Genomic DNA, 10,586 nt, shown 5'->3' with positions numbered 1-10,586 from the left:
GGTCGCACTTGGGCACACTATGGAAGTGAAGGGGGGGGGGGGGGTGCTTATAACAGAAGATAAAGGAGGCAATTATATATAGAAAAACTGAGGCCATTATTACATTAATTATACAGAGGGTGCATAATAATAATACTACAGAGGGGGCCATTATAATACAGAATGGCCCCTCTGTATTATTATAATGGCCCCCACTGTAGTATTATTATTATTATAGACCCTCTGTATAATTATTAAATATAATGGCCCCTATATTTAATAATTATAGAGGGTCCATAATAATAATACTACAGTAGGGGCCATTATAATACAGAAGGTCCATTATAATAATACAGAGAGCTCATAATAATAATAATAATAATAATACAGATGGGCCATAATAATAATAATACAGGGAGACTATAATATATAGGGGGGATAACATTATGGGGGACTATCTGCCTGGCACTAGCTCAGTATTGGAGGTAGCAGCAGGATGACTGTGTTTAACCCCGTAAGGACTCAGTCCTATTTCACCTTAAGGACTTGGCCATTTTTTGCAAATCTGACCAGTGTCACTTTATGTGGTGATAACTTTAAAACGCTTTTACTTATCCAAGCCATTCTGAGACAGTTTTTTTTGTCACATATTGTACTTCATAACACTGGTAAAATGGAGTCAAAAAAATTCATTTTCATTTATAAAAAAAATACTAAATTTACCAAAATTTTGGAAAAATTAGCAAATTTCCAAGTTTCAATTTCTCTACTTCTATAATACATAGTAATACCTCCAAAAAAAGCTATTAGTTTACTTTCCCCATATGTCTACTTCATGTTTGGATCATTTTGGGAATGCCATTTTATTTTTTGGGGACGTTACAAGGCTTAGAAGTTTAGATGCAAATCTTGATAATTTTCAGAAATTTTCAAAAACCCACTTTTTAGGGACCAGTTCAGATCTGAAGTCACTTTGTGAGGCTTACATAATAGAAACCACCCAAAAGTGACCACATTCTAGAAACTACACCCCTCAAGGTATTCAAAACTGATTTTACAAACAAGAGTTGATGGCAAATGGAGATGAAATTTCAATTTTTTGCCAAATTTTCAATTTTAATCAATTTTTTCCACTAACAAAGCAAGGGTTAAAGGGATTCTGTCACCAAGTTTTGGGCTATAGAGCTGCGGACATGCACGGCTAGATCGCCGCTAGCATGTCCGCAATATACCTGTCCTATAGGGCTGTGTGGTTTTAATTTCTTTAAAATAGGATTTTAGAGATATGTAAATGAGTCTTGTATGTGTCCAAGGGACTGTACGAACCTTCCTGGTGCCCAGCCACGTCCGCCTGTGATGGAGCCCAGCACCGCCTATGTCCTCCGAATCTCCACCTTTCATCAACTATAGATTGCCGCGAGCTCGCGCATGCACAGTTCCTTCCCTGAGGCTGATGTCAGCACAGGGAAGGAACACTATACCGGCACTGCGCATCGCAAGATTACGGCAAATTATAGTTGATGAAAGGAGGAGATTCGGAGGACATAGGCTGGGCTCCTTCACAGGCGGGCGTGGCTGGGCACGGCTGGGCTCCAGGAAGGTTCGTACAGCCCCTTGGACACATACAACACTAATTTACATATCTAAAAAAAAAACTTTTTTAAAGAAATTAAAAGCACACAGCCCTATAGGACAGATATATTGCGGACATGCTAGCGGCGATCTAGCCGTGCATGTCCGTATCTCTATAGCCCCAAACCTGGTGACAGAATCCCTTTAACAGCCAAACAAAACTCTATATTTATTGCCCTGACTCTGCGGTTTACAGAAACACCCGATATGTAGTCGTACACTACTCTACGGCCCCACGTCAGGGCGTAGAGGGAAAGGAGTGCCGTGTGGTTTTTGGAAGGCAGATTTCGCTGGACTGGTTTATTTACACCATGTCCCATTTGAAGCCCCCTGATGCACCCCTAGAGTAGAAACTCCAAAAACGTGACCCCATTTTGGAAACTACAGGATAAGGTGGCAGTTTTTTGGTACTATTTTAGGGTACATATGATTTTTCGTTGCTCTATATTTCACTTTTTGTTAAGCAAAGTAACAAAAAAAGAAATTCTGAAATTTCATCTCCATTTGCCATTGACTCTTGTAGAACACTTAAAGGGTTAACAAAGTTTGTAACATCAGTTTTGAATACCTTGAGGGGTGTAGTTTCTTAAATGGGGTCACTTTTTGGAGTTTCTACTCTAGGGGTGCATCAGGGGGGCTTCAAATGGGACATGGTGTCAAAAAACAAGTGCAGCAAAAACTGCCTTCCAAAATCCATATGGCATTCCTTTCCTTCTGTGCCCTTCCATGTGGCCGTACAGTAGTTTACGACCACATATGGGGTGTTTCTGTAAACTAAAGAATCATTGATTTGTTACGGGAAAAAATGGATTAAAATGGAAAATTTGCTAAAAAATACCTGTTTTGGCACCGTTTTTATTTTTTATTATTTACAACGTTCATCTGACAGATTAGATCATGTACTATTTTTATAGAGCAGGTTGTTACGGACGCTGCCATACCTAATATGTATACTTTTTTAAATTTATTTAAGTTTTACACAATAATATCATTTTTGAAACAAAAAAATAATTTTAGTGTCTCCATAGTTTGAGAGCCATAGTTTTTTGCAGGATGAGATGACTGTTTTAATGGTATGATTTTGGGGTACATACGACTTTTTTGATCACTTTTATTACCTTTTTTTGGAAGCAAGGTGACAAAATTATGGCTTTTTTTACACCATTTTTATTTTTACGTTGTTCACCTGAGGGGTTAGATCATGTGATATTTTTATAGAGCAGGTTCTTACGGACACGGCAATACCTAATATGTGTACCTTTTTTTTATTTATTAAGGTTTTACACAATAATATCATTTTTTAAACCAAAAAAACTTGTTTTAGTGTCTCCATAGTCTGAGAGACATAGTTTTTTTTTTTTTTGGGCCATTGTCTCATGTAGGGGCTCATTTTTTGCGGGATGAGACGACGGTTTGAATGGTACTATTTTGGCGTACATACGACTTTTTTGATCACTTTTATTACCTTTATTTGGAAGTAAGGTGAACAAAATTTCAATTTCATCATAGTTTTAATTTTTTATGGCGTTCCCCGTGCGGGAAATGTAACATGATCGTTTTATAGATGGGGTCGTTACGGACGCGGTGATATATAACATGTGTAGGGAATTTTATTTTTCTAATTTTTAATCAGGGATAAATGTTTTTTTGTTATTTTTTACTTTTTTTCACTTTTTTTTTTTACCCAGACCCACTTGGTTCTTGAAGATCCAGTGGGCGGGCGGAAGATCGCACACCCGCCCCCGACACTGCCGCACCCTCCCGCCCTCCCCCCCCCCCCCCCGCTGAGCCCGCAGGCACAAAAACACAGAGGGCTGCAGGGGGGGGGGGGGGGGGATTAACGTTAAAAAATATGGGCACTTTGAGGTTTCTGATCAGAAACTTGCATAAGTGCTAAAAACCGCAGGTCTGAATTGACCTGCGGTTTGTAGCGATCGGCAATGAGGGGGGGTCACAGGACCCCCCTAGGCATTGTCACAGGGTGCCTGCTGAATGATTTCAACAGGCACCCCGTTCTGATCACTGCCGGCCGTGCAGCAGTAATCAAAACTACACAGGACGTACCGGTACACCCTGGGTCCTTAAGGACTCGGGAAACAGGACGTAACGGTACGTCCTAAGTCCTTAAGGGGTTAAGCACCAGGAGGGGGATGATGATAGTAAAGTGAAACTTTTCTGTGAAACTTTGCAGAGATGAGACGCGGCTCAAAGAAGGTATCATGGTGGTCTAATCTCCGAATGAAGACGTTGAGTAAGGAGTCTACATCACAGGAGATGTCACTGGATGTAAGATGTATGTGGTGCTGTATTCTACTGTATATAATAATGTCCATCCACATATCTGTTTCACGGTAGGGGGTATATAGAATTTGGCCCACACTGCCTCAGCACGGCCCCAGACTTCAGGTCACACTGTGACTGTTCTGTATTCTGGGGCTCACACCCATCTACTACATTATCTGTACTCAGAGAGTTACCACTGTGTTATCTGTGGTGTTACATAGGACTGCAGGTGACATCTACTACATTATCTGTAAAAGGGGCCTGGCCACAGGTGCGGGGGGCGCAATACTTGGCTTGCCCCAGGTGCTGGGAACACACGCTACGCCACTGCTGATGACTTATCCGGACAATAGGTCATTAGTATATAAGTCTCGGAAAACCCCTGGGGAACCTGTCATCAACTTTATGCTAACCTCACTGAGGGCAGCATAAATTAGTGACAGAAATGCTGATGTCAGCCGTGTGTGACTCATGAGCTAAAAGTAAGTGGTTGCTGAGAACCAGCATCATAATCATTGCAGCCCGGGCCTTGAAAAGAGTCACATCTACCTGAGAAGAGTCCTGGTTATTCCTAATCTCCTGCTCTCTCACCATCTGCTGATGATTGTCAGTTCTCTCCTAGAGAGAAAGGGAGAAAACTCGGCATTAGATGGTCAGTCATCAGCAGGTGGGCAGGAGAGCAGGAAGTCATGAATAACCAGGACTCTTCTCAGGTGGCCGGGACTCTTTTCCAGGCCCAGTCTGCAATGATTGTGATGTTGGTTCTCGGCAATCGCTTATTTTTAACTTATAAATGACAGATCTCTGAAATCAGCTCACCTGTCTCTACATAATGCTGCCGTTAGTCTGGGCAGCATAAAGGTGATGACAGGTTCCCTTTAAACAGTGTTTAAAATCTGCAGAACAGGTAAATTTCCGCACATACAAAAATACGCAAAGTCTACATGAGATTTGAAAAACCTTATTCACTTTGCTGGTACTGTACTGCGCTGCGATTTGGGGCTTGTTCATACCTGTCTATAAGAAGCCTCCATCACAGAGTCCATCGAAAACAGTAGACAAAAAGTCCTATAAGCAGGAATTTTCTCTCCACAAAAAAAACTAAACAAAAAACAACCTCCTGAATGGAAACCAAATTAACCCCATTACAGTCAGTGGCATCTGGCTGCATTCAGGTCAGTTATGGGCCGCATCCAGCACTTCTGCAAATCAATAAGGCCGGAGCTGAAGAACAATAACATAAACGATAATAGTAATAACGTAAACTAATAATGTGTGGATTAATAATAGCAATAGCGCAGTAATAATAATGGAATAGTGACCTCGTTAATAATAATAAAATATAATTAGACATTTCACTAATATATAATAGTAATAAATATACACTAATTATAATGTTAATAAGAATAGCAGTTGTGTAATACTGATAATAGTAATAATAGTATCTTATTGTAAGATAGATAATACATAGATAATGAGAGAGAGAGAGATAGATAGATAGATAGATAGATAGATAGATAGATAGATAGTTAGTAATAGATAGATATTAGATAGATAGATATTAGATAGATAGATAGATAGATAGTAATAGATAGATAGATAGATAGATAGATAGATAGATAGATAGTAATAGATCGATATTAGATAGATAGATATTAGATAGATAATAGATATAAGATAGATAGATAGATATTAGATAGATAGATAGATAGTAATAGATAGATATTAGATAGCTAGATATTAGATAGCTAGATATTAGATAGATAATAGATATAAGATAGATAGATAGATAGATATTAGATAGATAGTAATAGATAGATATTAGATAGATAATAGATATTAGATAGATAGTAATAGATAGATTTGTACCATAATTTAATGTATTATTGACAACTTCTTCCACATCAGTGATCTGAAAAACCTGCAGCTCTCGAGCTGTGGCAAAACTACACATCCCAGCTTGCAGCGCGCAGAACAGAGTAGCCCAGCAGCACTGACAGCTCCTACTGTCAAGAACAATAAAGTTGCACGCGTTTGAATTGACAGCGGGGACAAGATGGCGGCGTCCGTGTTGGGCTCCGTGCTGCGCAGCGCCCGGCAGGTTAGTGGAAGGACAGGGGAGAGACCATAACGTAAGAGGGCGATGTGTGGACGGTTATGTATCGCATTATGGACGGGTGAAGCTGATACACCGGCTGCGACTTGGCCTTTGATGTAGCAGATGCTTTTTTTTCCCTTTCAGCTCCAGGATAGACATATGACCTCGTTCACACCTGGGCATAATTGAAAAAAAAAATAATAAAAAAAATGCTATGGTAATTGCGTCTTGTAAAATGCAGACTCTTGTGTGCAGTGCACAGAGGGCGATGGATTTACCACCATAGTGAAGGTCCATGGCTAAACCACATGATGCTTTTCCCATGGTCTTTTTCCCTGCAGACGGCGCCACCCATGGCCTATATTTGGTATTGCAGCTTAGTCTGGCAGTAGTTTGGAGGGGCTTTCCTATAGTGACGACCCATCCTGAGTTCAGTGGGGGGTCTGACTCCTGGCAGCCCTGCCAATCAGATGTTTGAGGAGACTGTAGCGATGGCACTGCCGCCGATCTGATCAATGTGGGAAAACCAGACATCCCTTTAAAGGGGTTGTCCTAATGAATGTAGTTTCAATCAATATCAGATTGCTGGGGGTCCTACTCCCGGCAGCCCTGTGGATCAGTTCTTCCTAGGCCAGTGATGTACAGCTGTACACTTAGAGCGGTCACGTGGCCTCTGCGCAGCACAGTCCCATTCAAGTGAATGGGGCTGCGCTGCAATACCGGGCACAGCCGCTATACGATGTACAGCGTAGGGTTGTTGTGATACCAAAATTTTGATTCGATTTCGATACCATAAAAAAGTATTGCGATACTCGATACCATTCAATACCACGCGGGGAAAAAAAAAACTCCCAAAAAGCTGCGTGCATTCCGCATTTAAAAAAAATGGCGACTCCCACAGTTTTAATTTATTTATATATTTTTTTCTGTTCTGGTGTTCACCGCATAGGAGATTTTTTTTTTAATATTTTAATAGTTTGGACTTTTTAGAAGTGGCGATATGTAATATGTTTATTTATTGTTTATATATTTTATATGTAAAATTGGGAAAGGGGATGATTTATACTTAATATTTTGGTGGGTTTTTTTTTTAAAGGGAACCTGTCACCGGGATTTTGTGTATAGAGCTGAGGTACATGGGTTGCTAGATGGCCGCTAGCACATCCGCAATACCCAGTCCCCATAGCTCTGTGTGCTTTTATTGTGTAAAAAACCTGGTTTGATACATATGCAAATTTACCTGAGATGAGTCTTGTATGTGAGATGAGTCAGGGACAGGACTCATCTCAGGGTAATTTGCATATGTATCAAATCGGTTTTTTTACACAATAAAAGCACACAGAGCTATGGGGACTGGGTATTGCGGCTGTGCTAGCGGCCATCTAGCAGCCCATGTCCTCAGCTCTATACACAAAATCCGTGAAATTTTCCTACCATCGTCACTTCCTGTTGTGACGCAGCCGCACCGGACATGCCGTTCCCAGCTTTGGAAGTAGGTGTGGCGCGCCGCGCAGGCGCACAACGACGGGGTAGGGAAATTTCACACCAGAGTTGGGAAGAAGGGGCCACCTAATGCGCTTGCGCCTTACCTCTCAGCTGGCTCCAGATGATCAGACACTGCGCATGCGTAGTGAGTGGTAGGGAGATTTAACAGAACAAATCAGATCTCCCTACCCCCACACTGCACAGGCGCGGTGATCGGATGGATGTTCGGTATAAGGCCTCTTTCACACTTGCGTTGTCCGGATCCGGCGTGTACTCCACTTGCCGGAATTACACGCCGGATCCGGAAAAACGCAAGTGTACTGAAAGCATTTGAAGACGATCCGTCTTCAAAATGCGTTCAGTGTTACTATGGCAGCCAGGACGTTATTAAAGTCCTGGTTGCCATAGTAGGAGCGGGGAAGCGGTATACTTACAGTCCGCACGGCTCCCAGGGCGCTCCAGAGTGACGTCAGAGCGCCCCATGCGCATGGATGACGTGCCATGCGATCACGTCATCCATGCGCGTGGGGCGCCCTGACGTCACTCTGGAGCGCCCGGGGAGCCGCACGGACGGTAAGTATACTGCTCCCCCTGCTCCCCACTACACTTTACCATGGCTGCCAGGACTTTAGCGTCGCTCCGTTCGCCCGCTGTGGCCCCCAGTAAATTCTCCCGCTCTGTATACTAATTGCTAGCATCGGAGCAATGGGGAGGAGACTGCCCTTTTTCTTAATGGGCGTCTCCTTCTCCCTGGCAGTAGTGCTGTCCAATCAAAGCGCAGAGCGTCACAGCTAGGGAGAAAAAAAACTTAAAAAAACCTTCTCCCTAGCTGTGACGCTCTGATTGGACAGCCCTACAGCCAGGGAGAAGGAGACGCCCATTGAGAAAAAGGGCAGTCTCCTCCCCATTGCTCCGATGCTAGCAATTAGCATACAGAGCTGGAGAATATACCAGGGGCCACAGTGGGCGAACGGAGCGGCGCCCAGGAATAATAGTAAGTTCAGTGAGATCCCTGGGTGCGTGAAAGGTCCTCCACTATCATTGGTGGCGCAGTTGCAAGGAGGACGCAACGCGCGCCCATCAGCTCATTGTCTATGGGTCAGTTTAGACCTCTACATGTTTCCTCTTCTATTCGCAGTTGCTCTCCTTCTCCCCGGTGACATGCTCAAACCAAGTCAGAAGTTATTATGTCAACTGGAGAATGTGGCGAGACGTGAAGAGGAGGAAGATGGCCTTTGAATACGCAGATGAAAGGCTGAGGATCAACGCTCTACGGAAAAACACCATCCTGCCTAAGGAACTTCGGGTATGAGTAGATGGCTTGTGTCTGACATAGTGAGAAATCCTTCAGTCTTCTAATGGAGAATCATTTCTTTGTCTTGCAGGAAGTGGCAGATAAAGAGATTGCAGCGCTGCCCGTGGACAGCTGTCCAGTACGGATCAGGAACCGATGTGTCCTCACCTCCCGACCACGTGGTGTGAGGAGGAGATGGCGCCTGAGTAGAATAGTATTCCGCCATTTAGCAGATCACAATCAGATGTCTGGCATCCAAAGGGCCATGTGGTAGACCGAGCCTGAGATCATGAATCATGTTGGTGGTCCTCGCAGCATTTTATAGTGTCTGAGGGGTTCTGAAAGTCAGTTTTTTTTTTTTTTTACATTGTCTCTATGATAAATATAGGTTGTAATTCACTAGCAGGTGTTCTTATGTCTGTTTCAGCTCCAAATATGATTGGGTTTACTCCTTAAAGACTTGGCTGAGAATCACAATGTATCCCCATGATAGGTGGTAAGTGTCTGAGCAGTGGGACTCCACCGATCACGAGAATGGGGGGGGGCTCATTTCCTCCATTTGAATGTAGAGGTGATGGAGCATGCTCACTGCTGCACAATTCAAAGTCTATGGGACTGCTGGAGATAGCAGACTACAGTGCTCAGATACCTCCGTCAGGTCTATACTTTTGAATGAAGCAGCAGTGCACACACTCAACCATCACTCCATTCAAACAGAGGACACGGGAACACCATTCTTTGTGAATCCCAGCAGTCAGACCCCCACGAATCAGACACCATTCACCTATTCTATTGTATAGTCGTTCTGGAAGAACCCCAGTGTAAGCGCTGTGAGCCAGAGGGCTCCTAACCAAAGCAAATAAGTTATCACTTAAAGGGGGTTTTCCCATCTCAGACAATCTTTGTATAAATTGGGGGGGGCGATCCAAAGTTTGCACTGGGGCCCATACCACTCTAGTTAAGCCACTGGTCACTTCTACTGTACACTTTAGTTTGGGGTGTGTTTTGGCGTTGATTCCCTTTAAACGACAAAAATGTTTGGATTCTATCTGAAAGGAAGAGTCTGCAAATGTAAGTGTGATTAGTCTGGTGAAGGCATCTAAGGAAGGTCTATTCTCTGTAGGTATAATACATGGTGACGTTTATCTCTACATAATGTGTAAAGGAGAACATGACCTGCAAAGGGCTGCTGAGAAAATGGAGAAGTTGTCTACATCCATTTCACCCACACAGCTGCTGACAGATCCTACTGCTTAACGGGTACCTAAACCTTGAAAAAAACAATGGGGCAGAAGTGCTGCTCAGAGCGCTCCGCTAGGCTTATCAATTGTTTGAAGTATGGATCCCAAATTTTCTATGGAACCATACTTCACACGCTCGAAAGGGGGGGTTAGGCACCTTCAAAAGGGGGGTTGAAACCTTTTGGAAAACTCCTGCGACAGGCGGCACATGGTTCTCTTTACTCTGGTTGTCAAGCTGGTCCAGCCTCCCGCTCGCAAGCAACAGGTTTGAGATCATGACTCGAGGGGAAGTAAGTATGGAAATGTTATTTAAAGGGGTTTTCCAAGACTTTTCCACTGATGACCTAACCTCAGGATAGGTCATCAGTATCTGATAGTGGGGTCTGACACCTGGGACCCCCACCAATCAGATGTTTGAGAAGTTACGGGCACTTCTGTGAGCACCACGGCCCTACCGCAGCTTACCAAACACAGCGCCGTACATTGTATAGTGGCTGTGCTTGGTATTGCAGATCAGCCCCAGTCACTTCTATGGGGATGAGCTGTGCCTAGGCCACTTGACTGACTAACTGGT

General features: G+C 43.3%; 1 protein-coding gene across 1 annotated transcript; it reads left to right on the top strand.

Moving 5' to 3' along the window:
* Positions 1 to 5,907: 5,907 nt before the first annotated feature.
* MRPS14 (mitochondrial ribosomal protein S14) lies at positions 5,908 to 9,173 on the top strand. Its single transcript, XM_044300904.1, has 3 exons — positions 5,908 to 5,995; positions 8,616 to 8,783; positions 8,863 to 9,173. Exons 1-3 carry the CDS (start codon positions 5,951 to 5,953, stop codon positions 9,043 to 9,045), a joined length of 396 nt encoding a protein of 131 aa, XP_044156839.1. The 5' UTR covers positions 5,908 to 5,950; the 3' UTR covers positions 9,046 to 9,173.
* The last annotated feature ends 1,413 nt before the right edge of the window (positions 9,174 to 10,586 follow it).

This window comes from Bufo gargarizans, chromosome 7 (assembly GCF_014858855.1).
Source record: "Bufo gargarizans isolate SCDJY-AF-19 chromosome 7, ASM1485885v1, whole genome shotgun sequence".
Taxonomy (NCBI): Eukaryota; Metazoa; Chordata; class Amphibia; order Anura; family Bufonidae; genus Bufo; species Bufo gargarizans.
This window is presented reverse-complemented; position numbering and strand designations above follow the sequence as displayed.

Bases quoted from the DNA above. Each gene is read 5' to 3' on its own strand.
- MRPS14 (XM_044300904.1), top strand. From the start codon at position 5,951: ATGGCGGCGTCCGTGTTGGGCTCCGTGCTGCGCAGCGCCCGGCAG. The intron at 5,996-8,615 runs GTTAGTGGAAGG...TTCTATTCGCAG, and splicing joins TGCTGCGCAGCGCCCGGCAG to TTGCTCTCCTTCTCCCCGGT. The intron at 8,784-8,862 runs GTATGAGTAGAT...TTTGTCTTGCAG, and splicing joins TCCTGCCTAAGGAACTTCGG to GAAGTGGCAGATAAAGAGAT.